Source organism: Cygnus atratus, chromosome 3 (genome assembly GCF_013377495.2).
Source record: "Cygnus atratus isolate AKBS03 ecotype Queensland, Australia chromosome 3, CAtr_DNAZoo_HiC_assembly, whole genome shotgun sequence".
In the NCBI taxonomy this organism is placed as follows: Eukaryota; Metazoa; Chordata; class Aves; order Anseriformes; family Anatidae; genus Cygnus; species Cygnus atratus.
In genome coordinates this window covers 108,386,776-108,405,782 of record NC_066364.1, presented here as the reverse complement: position 1 = coordinate 108,405,782, position 19,007 = coordinate 108,386,776, and the positions used below count along the sequence as shown (strand labels likewise).

The following is a 19,007-nucleotide window of genomic DNA, read 5'->3' as shown; positions in this document are numbered from 1 at the left end:
AGCCGGGGGGGGGAGTGCGCATGCGCGGTGAGGGAAGTGAGGGCGGGCGGTGGGTGAGGGTGTGGGGGATGCAGTTCCTCGCCCTCAGCTCCCGTCGGACATTTTCTGTCCTCCCCCGCACCTTTTTTTTTTGTCCTTTTTCCGCCGGGATTTGGCGCTGATCCGTGTGGTGAGCGGCGGTAGGGCGCGAGGGAGCGGGATGAAGCTGTGTCGGGGGAGGTTTTGAAATCGTGTTGTGTTTGTGCTGTAAAAAATGATAATAATGGGGGGTGTTGGTGTTTAAAGGGGCTGCTTCACTCTCCTGTGCCTCTTCTCCCACCCTCGTTTTTTAGGAAATCGGAGGCTTCAAGGCAGCACAGGTGGCCCAGCCACACGGTACGCCAGCATCGCGGCTGTTGGTACTCTGTAGGACGAAGGAAGTCAGAAAGGTTTCTTCTGGCAGGGATCCCACCGGTCGCCCTCACCTGCAGCTCCCCCCGGGTGCTTCCCCTTAGTCCTGGATCCGTAAGTCGTGGCCAGTTCCTTACACAGGGCGCTTCGTTTCCGTTTCACATCTGTACAACATCTTGCAGGCACAAATCCAGCCATCGCACCTAGAAGGGTTTCTCTGTTTCCCCACAAAATTCAATCCTACAGAACGGGTCCTGCTGAGAGCAGTTCAGGCCGAGATGTTTCGTTTCAAAATGGAGTGGTTTAATAGTCGTTAGTTGAAGGTGGCGACTTGGGGAGTTTTCTACGTGTTGGTCATTTTTTGGGGATGGTCTGGGCTTCACCCGCTGCATGGTGGCTGAATGGCCCCCTTGGGAGCTGCTTTCACCTGTGCAGGTGGAGTGGGACAATAAAGCTGAACAACAGAGCTCTCAACTCTGGTCTTTCTACAGGGGGGAGAGAGATGCTATCCTAGCAGAAGGGAAAAGTTACCCCAGTTGTAACACTGGCTTCAGAAGCTCTGACATCTCTGTACCACTTGTGACTGAGGTTGTCACCCTTTTAGCATATGGAGTGAATTTCATTCATCTTTTCCATGTTTGATATATTTCTTCTTCTTGGTGCTTTTATCCCAAGGATTAACAACGCAGTTGCAAATGCTTTTGAAGTAACTGTTTTAATGCACTAAGGTGGAAGAGGAAAGGCCTCCTCCAAACCTGGAATGAAATTGGTGCTCTTGGAGATGTTACCAGCCCCGTTTTGGCTTTCTGGCAATCAGGTTCTGCTCTTTGAGTCAGCGTGGCTGAATCTCACCTTTGAGTCAGGGAGGGCCAAGATGATCTCAGCTCCATTTTAACTTCTAGGCCAAACACAGTGTTGTCTGGCAGTCCCTGTCTGACAGTTTTCAACATACCACTGCATGCTATATAACTTTTGTTGGCCTTTCTGATACTGCATGTTCAAAGCCCGTTTGTTGTGATATGGGGAGTGTCTCTAACACTGGAGAGTGGTCAGCTGGTGTAACAGTAGAAGTGTTGGAAGAGGGAGGAGAGCAACTCCGATCTGTGTTTTTCTTTCAGAGGCCAAGCAGCAGCCCAGAGGAGCAGAGGAGCCTGGCAGAGGTGCCCACAGCCTTGGGCAGTGCACTCATGGTCCCCAGGAGTGGGCTTCAGCATGCAGCTGTCACCTCCTACGCATACAAACTCCAGTGCCTCAGGTAAGGGAGGCTGCTGTGAAGAGGGCCCTTGTGTGAGGTGCGTGGGGTGTCTCTGAATGCGTTGCTCGCTGTGCCTGCAGGATCCAGGTGAAGCAGATCTGCAGGGAGAGGGACAAAGCAAGGCTGGATCTGGAGAAAGCGGAGAGACGCTGCCTGCAGCTTGGCAGGGAGTTGAACGAGCAGTACGTCGCCCTCGAGCACAGCCAGAGCAAGCTCAAGTAGGAGGGGCTCTTTTGTTTGGGCAGGGAAAATGTGGGTGCCCACAGTCTCTTTCTCCTGTCCCAGTTTTCCTTTCTGAATACCTCACTTGCTTGGCTGTTGTATCAGTGGCAGAGAAGTCCCTGAAGACCCCTTATGCTATGTGCACGTCACTTACGGTTCCAACATCCCTCCCCAAACAAGTTCTTGTCTTCTGCTTTTTGTGGGGTGAGCAGGGATGCCTGGACCTCATGGTAATCTGTGAATGTGCTTCGGTCACGTTGCTTGTCTGCTCCAGGGATGTTCAAACTGAAATGGAGGCAAAGGAGCTGCTTTTGCAGCAAGCAGTCAACCATCGAGCAAAGCTGGAGGCTGATACACAGTTCCTCCGGGGCAAAGAGGCCAGCCTGCATGGACGACTGAACCTCATGATGAGGGTGAGTAAAACTGCCCTGGATGAAATGTCCTCACTCTAGAGGAGGAGGCAAAGTAGAGGCGGTGATTAAGACAGATAGTTTGTCGTGCTTTTGGTGGGAATGGCAGGAGTTTTATGGAGAAAAAATAATTAGCCACATACATCACATTGAATTAAAATACAGAGCTTGTTCCCTTGCTGTAACGTTATTGAACCCTTGTGTTTTCGTTGGGAATGATTTGGCCCTCATCAGCACCTGAACAGCTGATGGCTGAGGCTAAAATTGTGCCAGGGACCATGACAGGAACAGAGACAAACGTGTCCCTGTGCTTGGGATGTTCCCAGTGCAGTTCAACGTACTCATGCAGACAGAGATAGCTCAGGACCTGACACTTGTTGGCTGCGAGGGAAGCCATAGGTTTGTGAAGCAACGGCAGAGACAAGCCTGCAGGGCCATCTAGATATTATTCTGCAAAACCTACTCCTGCATCTGGCCTTTGGAGAGACAAGGCAAACCCCAGCACACATGGTGTGTATCAGCACCGTGCTGTCCAAAGCAGGGTCTCTTGCCAGCTGTGCTGTGTTCAGTGTGCTGATGTGCCAGTGTTTTACAGCTCCCTGTTGCAGGCCCATGACTTATGAACCCATCCTGGAACCTATCCTGCGATGTGAGGACCCACAACATCAAGAGAATCTTCTCCTTTTTGTCTGCAGGAGAACACACAGCTGCAAAACAAGGTCACGGAGATGACTGAGAAACTGGTGGCCTCTGAGAAGCTGGTGCTGGAGCTGCAGAAAGAGCTCAACCTTGTTGTGAAGGACAAGGTAGCCTTTCTTTCTGTACTGTGGTTAAGTAGGATCTTTTTAGGAACTCATCAAAAGATTGACCCTTTCCTTTGAAATTTTGTATATTACATCTCAGTTGTGGGTTCCTCTCTCCCCTTGAATTCTTTTTGCACATTAATGACAGCCTGAAAAGAAAAAAAATACCGGCTTTTAATTTACACCTTATAAAGTCTGAAAGAAAAAGAAGGAAGAAAGTTTGCAAGTGTAGAAAATTAGACAAATCTAAATTTTTTAAGTGAGGACTTTTAGAGTTTCTTTTTAAGAAAAGAAAAGCTTTCTTTTTCACAAGTATTGAAGTAAAGGGTTACTTCTTAGTTAGAATTGGTAGTAAAGGGTTCCACTGCAGCAAGGAACCTGGTGAAATGGATCTGGGGAAAAAAATGAGTCTGTGTTCTCAGGAGCCAGTTTGGGGAAGTCAGCCTGCCTGTAGTTTGGTATCTCTGACATGAAGAAAAATACTTTTCCCCCTCCTTCCGCATTTGACCCATCCTATAGGTGTCAGTAGGAACCCTTCTCCTGAATCTGAGGGTTTAGCACCATCACTCCAGTGATTTTGTAGAGCTTTTGGCTCTCCATTTGTAGAGATGCTAATTTCCTTGATGGGAAGTGTTCCTTGTGCTTGTGCAGCTGGAGCTGGTGGAGCCCCACAGCCCAGAGCTCCTGACCCAAAGCGAGTGCTTTGCGGAGATTGTGCTGGAATACGAGCGGCAGTGCCAGGTACGGGTGGGCAGCTCTCCAGCAGAGCTGCTGTGAAAATACAGCTGTCATCTGCACGTCTGTGGGGCTGGGGCAGAGGAGTGGGGCAGCTGTGATCAGAGCGTGGAGGTGGGGGGGTCCCTCTGGCCTTGCTCAGCACCTTTTGGCAGGAGGCAGGACGCGGCTGTGCCCCTGGTAAAGAAGGCTGATGCCTTGTCCCACCGCTTGTGATCTGTGGATTGGTTCCTCTGCTGGGGTAGTGGGAGAGGGGAGTGGGGTTGGGCTGTAAATTCCCACTTTTCTCTAGCCATGGGCTGTTTTGTCTGGGGACCGTGTAGCTCCAGACCGCTCTGTGCTCTGTTGCAAGGCATTTCCCCTTGAGTACAAGGAGGAGGCTGGGCTCCTCTGGAAGGCATGCTGTCGGCTAAATTCTTCTTTTTTGTTTTTTCCCCTTCCTCTCTCTGGTCCCCACTTGACAACCCCCACAAAACTCCTTGCTGCTGGACTCTGCTAGAGAGTCAAGGTGAGGCTGTCCAGGTACCTGGTGCGTGCGTGGTTCTGGCATTGGTGTTGTGCTCGTTGCACCTCCTGCATGGCGCTGTGACCAGAGCTTTGGGCACTCTGGAATGTGAGCACAGCCTCTTGCATGTTGTGAGTTGCTGGGTGCTCTCCGCATTGGCTCCTGAGCGTGCATAGTGCAGCACTTACTGCGTCGTCCTGGTTTCCAAGTGCTGTGTGTGACTGGGGACCGCTACCAAGCAGAGATGGTGGCTTATCAAGTCACTGCAGCAGGGGCTGAGATCTGTGCAGTTGCAGCAAAGCCCTTTGATGGATTCAGCAGACAGCCCCTCCTGAAGCTGTAATTAAAGGCAAACATGCTGGAGCACTATCCAACGCAGCAGTGCTCCAGGTGGCACCAGAGGGTTGGAGATGCTTGATGCTGGAATTGTTCCTGCAGCTGTGCTGCCCCAGGGTGGTTCACGCAGGTGCTGCTGGATGGAGATGAAGCCTTTGGGCTTCATCTGCCCACGTGAAAGCACCCTCTTGGGTTTCTCCTTTCCCTTTGCTGAATGCTGGCAGCCTTCCTCCTCCTGTCTGCTCTTTTGTTTAGAATGGAGATTAAGCAAACTGGCTCTGCTTTTATCTAGATCTGCTTGGTTGTATATTTTTAAATTGGGATCCGTGGAAGTCCCTTAGTCTCTTGCAGCCCATCAGTTTTCTGGATGGGGCAGCACATGGGATATAATTTGACGCCCACTCAAAGTGGATGGTGCGGAGGGAGGCAGGATTCCTTGTATGCTGTGACTTCCAGTGCAGTGTTTGGAGTGTGAAGTGAGACAAGCAGGTGCCCAGCTCCAGATATCCGCGTGGAACTGGCTCATTGCACAGCGTGGTGTTCAGCTCTGGGACTCCTTGCTGTGGGGTGATGTTGACACTGAGACTGGATAGAGGCCAGCACAGGAATTTGAGAGCTCTCTGCCCTAAGCAGGCAGCGGGACATGCCCCATGCCGTGCTTCCCATGAGATCAGCACCCTCTCACCTCATTTTGTTCCTGCTGCAACCAGGAAACATTCCCTTGCGGGCCCTGCGTGGCTTTCGTTTCTTCTCTGGCTCTTCCAAAATCTCTCATCTCTGCCTGTTTGGAGAGGAAGAAAATCCCCCTGCCTCATTCTCTGACCGTGGTGACAAGGGGGAGCTCTGCCCTTCCTGCTGTGAGAGACCCCAGGTGCTCCCAGCTGCTGGGAGCCGTGGCCTCTTGGCCACTCGCAGCCCTGGAAAGCTGCACAGCTGTACCATAACCAGTCTCTACCTCAGGTGCTGTGGGACCAGAACGGCGTGCTGCGGAGGGAGCTGGAAGCACTGCGTCTTCAGCTACAGCAGGAGAGCAGGGCCGAGCGAGGGCTGCCAGCTGCAGGTAAAATGCAGGAGGGTTTGTTGCATCTCCATCTTGACAAGAGCAAGGTTTTCTGGTGGCGGGGCTTTCACGGGAGTGTGGAGTGGTTGGTTGTGCCAGAGCTGCTGCTCCTCCTGTTTTTGGCGCTGGGCAGCCTTGGGAGGAAAGAAGGGAGTGATGGATGGTGAGGAAGGAGAGGTGGAGGGAAGGAGGCTCTTCCAACACGTGAGCCGGTGACGGTGCCTTGTGGACTAGGCAGCTGGCTGTGAACAGGCAGATTTTCACTGTAGAGGACCGTGAGGAGGTAATATAATAAAGGAGAAATAGACTGGGGGTTGGGAGGCTCAGGTTGAGCATTAGGAAAAAAAACTTCTTGCACAGAGGGGTGATGTAGCCCTTACGGGACTGGGACTGGTTTCTACATAGAAGGGGGACCTGTGTCATTTGGGGTTGTTGGGATCTGTCTGGATGAAGCTGCAGCCATCCTGATCTAGCTTTGGTGATAGTCCTTCTCTGAGCAGGAGGTGGGACTGGAGAGCCAGAGGCCCAGACTCCAGCACTGCCAGGGGTCTGTGGCCATCCCAAGCATCAAGCACAGGAGCAGTGGATCCAGTCCTGTCTGCAAACCTGTCCTCATAGGGCTTCTCTCTCCCAGTGTGCCTCTCTCCCAGCCCACTGGTTCCCAATTCTGCGTGCACAGAGACGTCACTCACAGTGGAGCAGCTTCGAGAGCAGCTGCAGGACCTGAAAGTGCAGCTGCAAACCAAGGTGAGAGCTATGGGAGCAGATGTCTGACTTCTCAGCACGACTGCTTGGTGAATGGAGGGGGAACGCCTGTCTTCCCCTGCCCATTTTAGCTGGTAGGAAGATGTCGAGCCCTCGCTGGCTGGCAAAGGCTCTGTGGATGTCTCCTCTGTCACCTTGCATCCACCTGGGAGCTGTGGGAGCAGCAGCTCCTCACTGCCACCTCTTGGGCAAAGAACTGCTCTGCAGGGTGGAGGAAGGATGGAGGGGCTGCAGATGATGATGCCCCCTTCTCTCCAGGGTCCCAGTGCTGCAAACAAGGAGAACGGGGAGCAGTGCTGGCTGCTGGGGAAGCTGGGACCCGCTGAGGGCTGCTGTGTGAGACTGGTTATCGTGCTAAGTTCAGTAGGGACCAGAAACCACTAGATCTGTCTGAATTTGAGCTGTTGGAGGAGAGGGGGGGCTCTCAGGAGGACGGTGCTATTACCCCAAATTTTGTCTCTCCAACAGGTAAGCTATTACGAGAAGGAAATTGAGTTAATGAGGAAGAACTTTGAAAGAGAGAAGAAGGACAGCAAAAAAAGCTTCAAGGCTGAGATGAGCAAGGTGGAAGGCCAGAAAAGAGACCTGGAAGAAACGGTTGCAAAGTACGAGGCTGTAATTGATGGCCCGAAAGCGCAAAAATGTGTGCAGAGCCTGGAGCTGGAGGAGGAGCTTGAGATGGAGCAGGCCGGGGGAGGAACACAGCTCCCTGAAGATGTACGCTGTCCAAGGCAGCAGCTGCACCGGGAAGGAGAAGAGCTGAGGATGCAGTGCAGGGACAGAGAGGGCCTGAGGTCTGGTATTGTTCTCTTTCTGGGTCTAAGTGGGAAACCGGGGTGGATGCATCCCCTGCTCGTACCAGAATGGGGCTGGGGAGATTTCTCATGGGGCTGGAGAGCTTCAGTTTGGAAGAAAATCTGGGCATTGTTGCGGGGCTACAGTAATTCAAAGTGAGATGTCTAAACTCCCCTTACATGAGGACTTTTATTTCAAGTCTTCATTTTTCCCTCTGTGTTCTACAAGCTTGTGTCAGAGCCAGTGCCCCTCAAAGTCTGTATCTCAAAACAGCGAGGGAAATGAGTTTTTTCCCCAGTGTTTTCTTATGATCTTTCTCTTTCTTTGTTCTTCAGCAAACTTGCCTCTACTTCCTAGATCATTGCAATCTGCTGTCTTAAAAGCAGCAAAAAATGGCTTAATTTTCTTTATTTGGCCAAAATAGATTGGCTTGCGCAAGAATAAGGTAGTCACTGAATGAATAATCATCCTCCTTTCCTGTGCTTCTGGTTTTGATTCTGCAACCTTCCCAGGGGACAGAATGGGTTCGTGGGGGAGACTGTGGAGGAATTGGACAGGAAACTGTTCACACCTGTGCCCTCCTGCTTCTCAGCACACCCCATGACTGCCCCCTACCTTTTCTCTTGCCCCATTTGCCTCACTGTTCCTTTGTGTTCTTCATGACCTCTTGCCAGGACCAGAGTCTGCTTCAGCAGCACACAAGAGGAGGATTTTGCTAGCTTGCCAGCCCAGTTTTAGGGCAAGAGGAGCTGAGATACGGGGTAGGTGTAGGAGAAGGGGAGTGACTCAACTAGGGTTTGTGGCAGAGAAGAGGAACAAACCCGAATAACAGAATAACAGAAGCTGGAACCAAAGCTGAAGGCATTTGTCGTGGAGAAGCAAAAGCTTAGTACACAAGGGGCTGTGTTTGGGAAGGAAGCAGAGAGAGCAAAGTAAGGTTTGCCTTCACCCAGCAGGCACAGCAGCATGTCAGGACATAGGTGTGATCTGGAGGGCAAAAAGAGGAAGAAACCCTGGGAGAAAGAAAAGCACAGTGGCACGGGGAGAAACGTGACAGTCAGGCTGTCAGAATGGAGCCGAGGAGGGAGAGGAACAGGCTGAAGCTGGAGCTGCTACAGCTCAGAAATGTCACGTACTAGCTGGAAAATGAACCCAAAGCTCGAGAGAGTGGCAGGTTTGAGTGCTAAGGCAGTTTGCACAACTCACCTCGTGCTGCTGCTGCAAAAAAAGCAGATGCCTTGTGTAACGCAGGGCTGCTCAACAACGTGTTGGTCCAAGACACTCTGACAGCGTCAGGACAGAACAGAGCTGCTCTGACAGCAGCTTCGTTCTGTCTTGCTGTCCCCCGCGCGTCCTTTCCTACCCGTGGGAGTGTGGTCAGAGAGCTGGGATGTGCTCACGTGGCTGTGGCTGGCTGCGCTCGTCTCCTCTGCCTTGCGCAGCTGGACGTGGGTGGTGGAGGTGCCAGAGGGAGAACAGCACGTGAATCCTGATGTGAGACCGCTTCAGAGAGCGGCTGCTGTGTGGGGCGTCCTGCCAAGCGTCAGGGGGAGCAAATGCCACGCAGTGCACTTGTCTTCTCGCTTGGAGAAGAGGGTGAGAACTTCCCCACTCAGCTCCTCTGCCTCCCACACGCAGTGCCAAAAACTGCAGTGCTGCTGGGGCAGACAGGCCGTTCTCCCGTGCTCTCTCCCGAGGAATTGGGATCCTGTGGGGATGTGGAGGTTAGCAGCAGCTGTTGGATAGGGCTGTACAGCTTAACACAGGGCCGAGCTGCCTTCCAGCAGGTGCCAGCATTTGTGGCCTCAGGGGAGACTGGGGGTACCCATAGGAGTGGAAGGACAATAAGGCAGTGAGGCTTCCTTGCATTTAGGCTCATAGCTGTTGTCTTCTGATGCTGTGTGTCCTTAATCCCTTTTATTTCCCTTCCCTTGAAGACCTGCTCCTTCTCTACCCCTGACATCTCTTGATTGTCCCTACACATTTTGCGTGAGCCATTGGATGGATGTTTCTCAGACTTCTTTAGTTCTTGATGTCCTTGCAAGGCAAATGGGAATAGAGCAGGGAGCCTGCATAGGATGCCAAGAGCAAACTGGGCCTTTGCACGATTTTTACATGATTTTCTCATTCTGCTCTCTTTCCCTGCAGGGGAGACCTGTGCTGGCTGCTGGAGGAGAACAGCTTGCTGAAAAGTCAACTTGGGAGACTCCAGCAAGAGCTGAGGGAGGCAAAGGAGAAGGGCAGCAGACGTGATGAGTAAGGGAGGAACCAGCTACGGGAGGCTGGCAAATGGGTGGATAGCTAATGCTTGTAAAAGGGACTGCCACTCAGGTGCATTTACTAGGTTTCTGCTGCCTCAGCCTGCCTTTTGATTGCTCATTTCCAAAAGCCAGCACTCTCACCTACTTTATTCCATGTGAAAGCTGCCAGTGCTGGGCCAGGCCTGGCCAAAGGCTCAGGCAGGGCAGAGGATAGGGTTCAGAGGTGGGCTTGGGGAAGGCACTGGGGACAGAGGTATGCTGAGGGAGGAAAGGGTGGGATTCTCAGTTACGTGAACTTTTTGGTCAGTGGCCTGCTGCTGCCTTAGGAAGCTTGGGATAGGGACTGGGTTCACCCACTGAACTGTGAATCAGGGAGCCGGGTTTCCATTGTGGTTGGTTTCAAGAGTCTATTAAGCTGGCTTTCCCACTGCACTTCATCCCCTGATTTTTAGGTCTCTGACAATGTTGCAGGACTTCAGTTGTCCCCAGTTTTCCCTGAAGTAGGGTGAGGCACCCAACCCACTCCAGTCAGTTCAGGACCACGTCCATTTTGGCCTGGTTTTGTTTCGTTTTGTAGGGCAAGACTGGGTGTGTGGCTCTCTGAAATGGGGGCTGTGGTTGTTGCTGTCTGGCTTGAAGCTGATCGTATCCCTCTCCCTGACAGGAGACATGTGAGTGAGTTGGGCAGAGAGGAGGTACAAGAGCTGGCTCAAATACCACAGTTGATAAAGTCGGTAAGAAGCCATTAACACTGACTGACAGACTCTTGGCTGAAGGGTTTAGGAGGGCAAAATCTGTACCTGCCTATGGAGGAGAATGGGAATGCGTGCTTCAAACATCCAAACCTAGTTTTGCTTTCAGAACCAGCTTCGTTTTATAGCTTCTCAAGTAGGGAAAAGATGTGTGACAAAGGTCTGTGAAGGCCTTTACAGAAGAGAAAGGTCATATTTACTACAAAGCCTCTAGAGAGGTCCTTTTTACATATTCCCCCAGAAATTTTGCTCACTCCCAGTCTCACACCCACATGCTCACAAGCCCTTGAACACGTGTGTGCAAAAGGCCTGGCCAGGATTGCTTGTGTGCAACGTGGACAAAGGTTGCAGGCTGTCAAATTCGTTCCCATTCCTGGGATTCCTTGTGACTCAGAACTGCAGTCTGCTTTGTGGAAATATCTTTCGTACCCTTCAGGGCCATCACCTGCAACAGGGAGGGACTTTGCTGACCCTTGCTGAGTTCAACTTCCATAAACCTTAGGCCACAGACTCAAAGCCTGCTGTCTGGTTTTCCTCTTTTGGAGGAGAGCTGTTTCTGTTGCCTCTTTTCCTGGGAGGCTAGCAGGGGTGGTGTGTGGGATTTATTGCCACCCTGGTGTTAGATGCAGGCTTCCTGCTGACACGTTATTTGTGCTGTGGTTTGGTTAGACCACGGGCCAGCATGGCTGTTGGGAATGGTGTCCTGGGAACAACGTCGAGGGGCTGGTTTCTTTTGGTGTTGATGGAGGCTGCTCTTGTAGCCCTTGTTCCATTCTCGTTGCCTACATTTCCATTCATGCCGTGTTCACACCAACCTTAATATTCTGTTATGCGTCTCTATGGTCAGACCCTAGTCCCCCTTGCTGCTTTTCCCGGCAGCTTCCTCCAGGGTTATCAGCTGCGTGGATTTTCTTAACCACGAATGCTGTTCCTGAACACGGCTGCTGGGATTTGGTCAGGCTGGGAAATGAGGACACATGTCCCAGGTGTATGCAAGGTCCTGCAGTGATAGCAGGGTTCTCGGTTGAGGACCCAGTAGGGACGGGTAAAGTCTCTGTTAGTGCTCATCCCACTCTAAACATCTGTGCATTTTTTTTTCCTGAATGTTTTCCAGAGTGAGAAGAACAAAAGAGAGGTCTCCCAGCTGAACACCAAGCTGTGTCAGCTGAGCCGTGAGCTCCCTGAGCATGAGGCCAGCCACGGCGCCGGCCCTGCCACCACCCAGCTGCAGAGCCAGAGGCTGGTGGAAGCTGAGCAGCTGCAAGGAGCGGAGATGGCCGCAAGGCCAGGGCACCACCGGCAGCATGCAACGTGTTGGATGGAGATGGAACTGCTTTGGCAGCAGCTCAAGGCCTCGCAGGAGAAGGTGGGTGCTGCTCGGTCAGTGACAGGGTGGCAGGCTGCTGAGCGGCCCCTGTGGTGTTGGTGTTGCCCTGCTCAGGGCCGTGTTGGGCACCTTCCCCAGGCAGAAAGGACTGTCCTCTTCCTTTTTGGGGCAGACAAAGGACTTGTCCTCCTGCAGCTCCCAGCAGTCTCCATCCCTGGCTTTGTAGGCTGCCTGGCAAGCACCTCTGCCATGGTCCTGCTGCTCTGCTGTGGATGTGCTGATGCGAGAGCTGGGGTAGGGGCTGAGCGTGCTGCCTGACCTCTCCTCTCACCTGCAGCACACCCTGGGGCTGCCCCGCTGCTGGCACAAAGCTGTAACCAGCTCTCCGCCTTTCTGTATTGCAGCTCTTAGAAGCCAAAGCAAGCCTGAGCCTGGCCCAGACTCGGCATGCGCTGCAGCTGCAGCAGGCCAAGGCCCAGATGAACAACATGGTGCCAAAGAAACAGTTTGAGCAGCTGCAAACCAGCTTGAGGGAGGAACAGTGCAGGGCTCAGCGGCTCCAGGAAAACCTCCATCGGCAGGCTGAGCAGGCACACAGGCAGCTGGTCAGGACGCAGGTAAGCAGGGACTTGTAGGAGCTCAGTCAAGGGTGCCAGAGGGAGCACTGCCAGCCTGGAAGGTGGTTGGGGTCAGCAGAGGTTTGGGTGGAAGATGCTGCACATCAAGAGCCCCCATAGGAAATGTACTTGATCTTCATATTCCAGCTGCAATTTTACTTCCTTGTGAACCCAGTCACCAGCCTGTGCTTGAAGAGGAGCCCTCCCCACCCCAATCTACCTACCGCAGGCCAGATACCTTGCCCCTTAGCGGGGCAGGAGCCATCCAGGGAGACCCTGTGCTGGCTCAGGCCTGGGAAAGAGAACTTGAGCCCTCTGCGTGGAGATGTAGCCTGCACAGAGTGGGGTGGCTCTATCTGTAGGGCATTGGGTCAACAAGGTGTTGGGGTTTTGCTTGTTCATCCTCTGTTTCAGGACACTGTGATTCAGTCAGACTGACCTGGGCACAGATGGAACAAATCATAACCTAAGGGATTAAAACAAGTGGACACAGCAACTGCATCCAGGGAAATTTAATTATGTTTCTCCCTGGGTTTTTCTGGGCACAGCTGTGAGAAGGAAGACCATTGGCTTATTTTTTTCTCTTTAATAGAAAACATTGCTGGGAAAGCTGTGTCTTGTCTTGAAATAGGTTGGTGCTGACCGAGGGAAGGTTGTGGGCTTTAGGCACTCCCCCACTGCTCTTGCATCCTGAATGTCTTCTGCTGATCCCACAATCACGCTGCATAGAATGGCTTGGGTTGGAAGGGACCTTAAAGATCATCTAGTACCAACCTCGAAGAGAAGAGTGTGAAGATCTGTGTGGTCTGGGGGTGCTGGGGGCCAGGTGGGTGCTGGCACAGCCCGACGTTAGGCTTCGTTGCCTGCTGCAGGAGGAACACGAGCGTCTGCTGCAGGTGGCCATGGAGCAGGCGGAGGGGCTGGAGCGTGAGCTGAGGAGCGCTGAAGCCGTGCTGGCAGACAGGGCAGCTCACCTCAAGGATGCACAGGTGGGTGCAGGAGGGGCTGGTGCTGCGTGTCCCTGCTGGGCTGGGAGCCCTCTGAGGGCACGCTGAACCTTAAAGCTTCCTGTCCTTGCTGCAGGCCCAGCTCTCCAGGAACAAACTGCTGATGGAAGACCTCCGTAAGGAGAACAGGGGGTTTGCAGTGGCCCTGCAGGTGGCAGAGCTGAAGCAGAAAAGCACCGAGGAGAAGAACCAGGTGTTGGAGGAGCAGGCATCGGCCCTGAAGCAGCTCATTGGAAAAATCACACCGGCGTCTTTGAGTGTGTAATGAGGTGCCTGCTGTGGCAGCCGTGCTGCTGAACCTGGCCGGGACTTGTCAGGTAGGTGTGGAAGGAGAGATCTGGCTGGGTTGGGAAATCAGCTTTGTCCTCTCTGATCTTACCAGAATTTTCCTGGGTAGAAAGTAGAAAATTGAGAGACCAGAGTCCTTCAAGGAAATTGGTCCTGCGGATAGTTGAATTGCTCCTCTGCAGAGAGTTGTTGTTGGGGCCACCCTGTTACAGGTGGAAAGCCAGGGCAGGAGAGCTGCAGGTTCCTGAATCTGGCTCACTCTGAGCAGGAAAGCTGCATCGTGGCACTAAACGTGTGCAATAGTAGCAGCAGCTCCTGCTATCTTGCCTGCTCTGAATTTCAGGAACCTCTTGTAACTGATGCTGAACTCTTTTATTCCTTACAGTTCCTCTTGGGCTCTACGAGACGGAGCCTGAAGCTTCCGAAAGCCTGAGCCTAGGATCCAAACCAACATCGCCTCTGTGGTGAGTAGGCCAGAGGGGCTTCTCTTGATTTGAGCCTCCAAGGCTGGGGGTGGTGCTTGTGTCCCCGGTGCAGCACTGTACTTCAGCAAGCCATCCTTACTGCGCTTCCTCAAAAAGGAGACCAGGAGGCAGGGTAAGTGAAGTGCAGCACCTTGCCTTCCTTCTTAGTCTTCACGCACTAGCACTGAGTACTGCTCTTGCCAAAATAAACTGTCACAAAGGCCACAAAGCCAAGCACTCACATGAGCAAATACCAGGTTTATAGATTGGCATGGGGTGTTACCCTCTGCATGGAGGATGCATCATTGCCATTACATCCCTGCCGTGCTTTGTGCAGGGCCAAGGGTGTTTAGGTGGGGGCTATCGCTGCTGTGAAAGTTACTGGGGTTACGGTAGGGGGGCTGTGGTGACTACTGCAGGAGAAACAAGCCTAACTGCCTCAGGGTAGTAAAGCAGAGGCTAAGTCACTACAAGACAGAAGGCTTAAATATCAGGCTGTTGTTGGCATAAGAACAAAAGGGGATAAATTGGCCATGAACTAAAACTCAGCTACTGCCTGTAATTCCCAGCTTGGCAGGGCAGCCCCTGGCCATGGGGGACAGGACAGGGACGATGGAAGGAGAGGGCTGGAGGCTGACTGAGGCCTCTGGTTTAGGGGTGCTCTTCCTGCCATGGTGGAGGACAGCTGAGCTTCCTCCTGCTTTGCCTCGGGGCAGCTCTGATTCTAGGGGCTCCCAGGGAAGCTGCATGATGGCAAGGAGGGAAGTCCATGCAGGGTGGCGAAACAAGCCAGGGTTAGCTTGGATGTTCCTTGGCTGAGGCTGGGAGAGCAGCGCAAAAACGGCCTGAATGCTTTATCCTCTACCTGCATTCTTCCCTAAGGCTAGGGAAACCTGTGATCTTACACAGAACTTATGTTTTCAGAAGTGTTATCTGGGCCAATACTCAAAACTGAGCAGTTCCATTATGAAAACTATAGGGAGAACAGCTCTGTAGTCTTGCTGTTTCGGTGCTTACAAAAATCCTTAAAACCCTCCGCTCCCTCTTCCACCCCTCTTCCTCCAAGTAGTCCCTAAGCCCTACCAAACCAGGGTGCTGGGGAAGGTGACCCCATAGAGAAAGAGGCACAGTCAGCAGTGCTCGTTCACTCAGCACCTTAAGAAAGCACATTTATAGGCCTCTGATGGCAGACAAAGCTGTGTCTAGTCCTGGAAAGCTCTTTCAGCCTAACTTGACGTGTGGAAGAGTTCAGAGACACCTAAATAACCAGTGAAGCGTCACCCTGCCAGGACAAGATGGGTTGGACCAGAGATCCAGGTCAGAGAGTGTTTAATGAACAGAACATTGACTCTTGAACTATGCAAACTGAAGGCTGAAGCAGTTCTTTATTTTGCAGCTGTGGTGTTCTCCCAGCTTCCACAGCCCAGCTGGTCAGTCTCTTTCTCATGAAGGCACAGGGTGAACAAAGAGCTGCTCCAAGCCCAACAGCATTCACAGAACCTGCAGGTAGCTGTGGGGCTTGGATACAATGGCAGGATTCCTAGGCTTGCTACATTACCAGTATGCACCCTTTGGTCACGCAGCGCTGGCCAGTATGGTTTGCACACTTTATAAACTTGGAGCTGGTCTTCACGTCAGGCAGTAATAGCTGTTGCACGGAGCTGCAGGGTGCTCCATGCAGAGATGCTGAGGTGGCTGAAGTCCTGCACGCACCAGGGTTCGCTCTCCATTATGCACAGGGCATCAGGCAAAGGCTGTCCCTCCTGTCCTGCACGCTTACGACAGGATGTGCTCCAAGACTCCTTGTCTGATTAACTGCTCGCATTTCCAGCGGGGCAAAAAGTGCTGCATGGAAACACAGACAAGTTTTTCCCTGAAATCCAGGGGTGCCAGATCAGGCAGGGCTGAACCGCGGGCCTTGGGCACATCATGGGAGTGAAAGGGAAGGAAAAGAACAGGAAAGGGGTTTGGACTGCAAGCTCTTGTTACGAGTACCTGGCTATTCTTCTTCAACAGGACCGTGGTTCCATCTTCGATCTCAAATTCTCCATAGTCCCTTAAGCACCGCACCTGCAACGCAGAAGGGCAGCAGTCTCTGGATCAACAGACCTCCCCTAGAAAATATCAGGCAGTACTGCTGACTTAAACCACATGCTCCAGAAGTCCAAGTATGGACACATTCCTACCCATCTGCTGGAGCCTCATATAGAGCCAACCTGGAAATGCAGAACCAGACTGATCCTGCAGCCTGGGGGCTCTACCCGATGTTCTCTTCCTGCCTTTGCCCGGAGCAAGAAGCACCAGTGAGCAGACCCAGCCCTCCAGAGACTAGAGGAAGACCAGCCCTGCAGAACAGCAGCAGCATTTTCAGGAGACCCTCCCCACACACAGCAGGAAATGCCAGTCTGTTAACACTGAAACGGTCTTAAAGAGCAGGCTGATTGCCACCACGCGTTCTTTCTAAGAGAGTAAAGGAACAGAGCGCTTCAGCTACTGACTGGTACAATTTTTCACATGCTCTTGGATGGTTGCATCAGCTGTGTAAAATTATTTATAGTCTCATCTATCAAAGTCCATTTAAAATAACAATAAACCTCACCTAATTAACAACCCGTAATGTAGGAACAAGGTTTCTAATCAATCCAAAGAGTTCTTTGAAAGGAAGAGTTAAGTTTCTGCAAAATAAATACTTAAAAACTTTTTACTGTGGTTCAGACCCCTCACCCCTACCACACCAATTCCCTGCAGACCAGTAATTCATGTTTCAACATAATTTGAGCCCTCAGTACGTGAAGAAGTAAAATACGGGCAGGAAGAGTGTAAACAGGAAAGCATAAGAGCTTGTGGAAGCTTTGGTGCCCTGGAAGGCTTTACTCAAAGAACTTCCTAACAGGGAGGGAGGTAAAATTTTCTGAAAAAGAAGAGACAGCTGGGCAAAAAATGTTTGTTCACAGACAGAAATCACCACTCTTCCACTTACTTCGATGTACAGGCTCTTAGGAGGTTTTATGTCCTGCGTAAGGTCCAGCCCCTCCTCTCCTCCTACTGACCTCATGTAGGTAGCCAGGGACTTTTTGTACCGATTGAACCACTCCACCTGCAGACATCAACAGCAGTCCCTCAGGCAAAGCCACGAAGCTCATGCTGAAAGGCAGGTGCCTGATGAGCGAGATGCAGTTTGTTTGTGCTGTCAGACCTCTGTTCGTGGCAGCCACCAGTGAATGCAAGTTCTTCTGAAGGGAATAACTGTCCTGGACACAGAGCAATCTGGATTCAGGCTAGCACACATGCAGAGAACACCATTAGGAGCTCTGTACTTCAGTCCAGAGAGAGAATATGAGAACAGCATGTAGAGACCAGAGTTCTGCAGGCTGTGAGTGGGATCTAATGAAGGCCACACGATCCTTTAAGTCGTCAGGCATTACCTGTACTCATTGTACATTCAGGATTGCACCCTTAGAACATGAAGAAAGAGATGGACATTTACAGAAAAGCACATGAAGTGTCTCATGGTGTTAGCAGGGAGGGGGGAAGGTCATCCATTTTTGACTGTACTAAATAATCCACTGGGGAGAGTAAGTGGAAGGAGGGGAACGGTGCAAGACGAGGCAGACTCACTTCCTCAGCTGACATGTGGAACTGGATGGCGTTCGGCAGGATGCTGCCATACTCCCACCTGAGCGCTCGGATCCGCAGCAACCGGTCGTACCTGGGGCAAGAAATGAGGGGTACAACCAGCACCTTCACCATACCCGGGTCTGCCCTCAGAGCAGAGGGCAAAGGCTCCGGTTACCCTACCTTAATCCCTCTAAAGGATGTTATTTTTGTTAAAAGGATGGGATTTTTGGCCTCTTTGTTAATTAAAACTTTTAAAGCGCAGGAGCAAGCGGTCTTCCTTCTGGTTTTTGGTGATGCCAGCAGGGAACAGAGGCAGCCCCGTTGGCCGGACAGAGGAACCGAGGGCAGGTCGCTCGGGTTGGGGTCCCCAGCACCCCCCCTCCGTACCCCCCAGGGTACTCACAGGTAGGCCACGACGCAGCGCTGGTTCCTCAGCAGGCAGCAGTGGCGAAACCGGATGAGGAAAATCAGGTCCGTCCGGCCCGACTTCGCTTCGGACCTGGGAGAAGAGCCGCGTTACAGCGGGACGGGACGGGACGGGACGGGACGGGGCACGACGGGACCCCCTGAAGCCCCCCGCGGCACTCACACGTCCGCCTGGTTCCGCTCGTACAGCGCCCGCATCTCCTCCAGCGCCTGCCGCAGCTCCTCCGCCTGCAGCACGGGAGGCACTCGGTGAGGACGAGCCCCGGGGGACCCCGTCCCGGTCCCGGCCCCGGTCCCTCCCGTTCCCCCCGTCCCCGCTCACCCGGAACGGCGGCAGGTGCCCGCCCGCGGCGCGCTGCAGCTCCCGCACCAGCCCCACCGCCCGCTCCCCCGCCATGCCGCCGCGGCGCGCGCGCGGGAAAGCCGCGCCGGCCCGCAGCCAATGGGAGGTGACCGAGGGGGCGGGGCCGCCGGGGGACACGCCCCCCCACCCCCCCGCGGGGACCGCCCAGGCGCGCGCGCGCGCCGGGGACGCCCTGGGAGCGCCCCGGGGGTTCCCGAGCTGGGGGGATGGAGACTTGGCATGATGTTGTGTGTTGACTGTTTTTTTTTTAAAATTGCATTTTAAAATCCCATTTTTAATTGCATTTTTTAAAATGGAATTTTTAATTGCATTTTAAAAATTGCATTATTTCGTTTTTAAACTGCATTTTTTAATTGCATTTTTAAAATCGAACTTTGTTTTTTAATTACATTTTAAAAATCGCATTCCTTTGTTTTTAAATTGTATTTTTAAGTTGTATTCTTTTTTAATTGCATTTTAAAAATCACATTCTTTTGCTTTTTTAAATCGCCTTTTTAAATTGCGTTTTTTAAGTTGCCTATTTGTTTTTTTAAATTGCATCTTTAAAATTGCATCTTTTGGTTTTAATATCATTTTTAAATCGCATTTTTGTTTTTAATTACATTTT

General features: G+C 52.3%; 2 protein-coding genes across 5 annotated transcripts; one reads left to right on the top strand and one right to left on the bottom strand.

Moving 5' to 3' along the window:
* The first annotated feature begins 18 nt into the window (after positions 1 to 18).
* Positions 19 to 16,681, top strand: LOC118251134 (ninein-like protein). Of its 4 annotated transcripts, XM_035552960.2 has the most exons (18): positions 73 to 169; positions 333 to 504; positions 1,509 to 1,645; positions 1,726 to 1,863; positions 2,142 to 2,280; positions 2,973 to 3,083; positions 3,732 to 3,821; positions 5,617 to 5,716; positions 6,351 to 6,463; positions 6,950 to 7,275; positions 9,425 to 9,532; positions 10,202 to 10,271; positions 11,404 to 11,655; positions 12,021 to 12,233; positions 13,106 to 13,222; positions 13,317 to 13,557; positions 13,914 to 13,992; positions 16,009 to 16,681. In XM_035552960.2, the coding sequence occupies exons 3-16, from the start codon at positions 1,578 to 1,580 to the stop codon at positions 13,503 to 13,505; spliced, it is 2,034 nt and encodes a 677-aa protein (XP_035408853.1). In that variant the 5' UTR covers positions 73 to 169; positions 333 to 504; positions 1,509 to 1,577; the 3' UTR covers positions 13,506 to 13,557; positions 13,914 to 13,992; positions 16,009 to 16,681. The 4 variants fall into 4 exon arrangements, with proteins under 4 accessions (XP_035408854.1, XP_035408853.1, XP_050565862.1 ...); XM_035552961.2 differs by lacking the exon at positions 3,732 to 3,821 and having other exon boundaries at positions 19 to 169; XM_050709905.1 differs by lacking the exons at positions 73 to 169; positions 333 to 504 and having other exon boundaries at positions 1,396 to 1,645.
* GINS1 (GINS complex subunit 1) lies at positions 14,987 to 18,450 on the bottom strand. Its single transcript, XM_035552963.2, has 7 exons — positions 18,359 to 18,450; positions 18,200 to 18,264; positions 18,014 to 18,109; positions 17,611 to 17,701; positions 16,973 to 17,089; positions 15,988 to 16,062; positions 14,987 to 15,837 (listed from the first exon to the last, which is right to left on the bottom strand). The coding sequence occupies exons 1-7, from the start codon at positions 18,431 to 18,433 to the stop codon at positions 15,769 to 15,771; spliced, it is 588 nt and encodes a 195-aa protein (XP_035408856.1). The 5' UTR covers positions 18,434 to 18,450; the 3' UTR covers positions 14,987 to 15,768.
* Positions 18,451 to 19,007: the final 557 nt, after the last annotated feature.

Coding starts and splice junctions, on each gene's coding strand:
- LOC118251134 (XM_050709905.1), top strand. CDS start 1,410: ATGGGGAGTGTCTCTAACACTGGAGAGTGGTCAGCTGGTGTAACAGTA. Junction 5,717..6,350: donor GCGAGGGCTGCCAGCTGCAG/GTAAAATGCAGG, acceptor TCTCTCTCCCAG/TGTGCCTCTCTCCCAGCCCA. Junction 11,656..12,020: donor TCAAGGCCTCGCAGGAGAAG/GTGGGTGCTGCT, acceptor TCTGTATTGCAG/CTCTTAGAAGCCAAAGCAAG.
- GINS1 (XM_035552963.2), bottom strand. CDS start 18,433: ATGGCGGGGGAGCGGGCGGTGGGGCTGGTGCGGGAGCTGCAGCGCGCC. Junction 17,090..17,610: donor TCCACATGTCAGCTGAGGAA/GTGAGTCTGCCT, acceptor TGATGTCTGCAG/GTGGAGTGGTTCAATCGGTA. Junction 15,838..15,987: donor TGTTGAAGAAGAATAGCCAG/GTACTCGTAACA, acceptor GTTTCCATGCAG/CACTTTTTGCCCCGCTGGAA.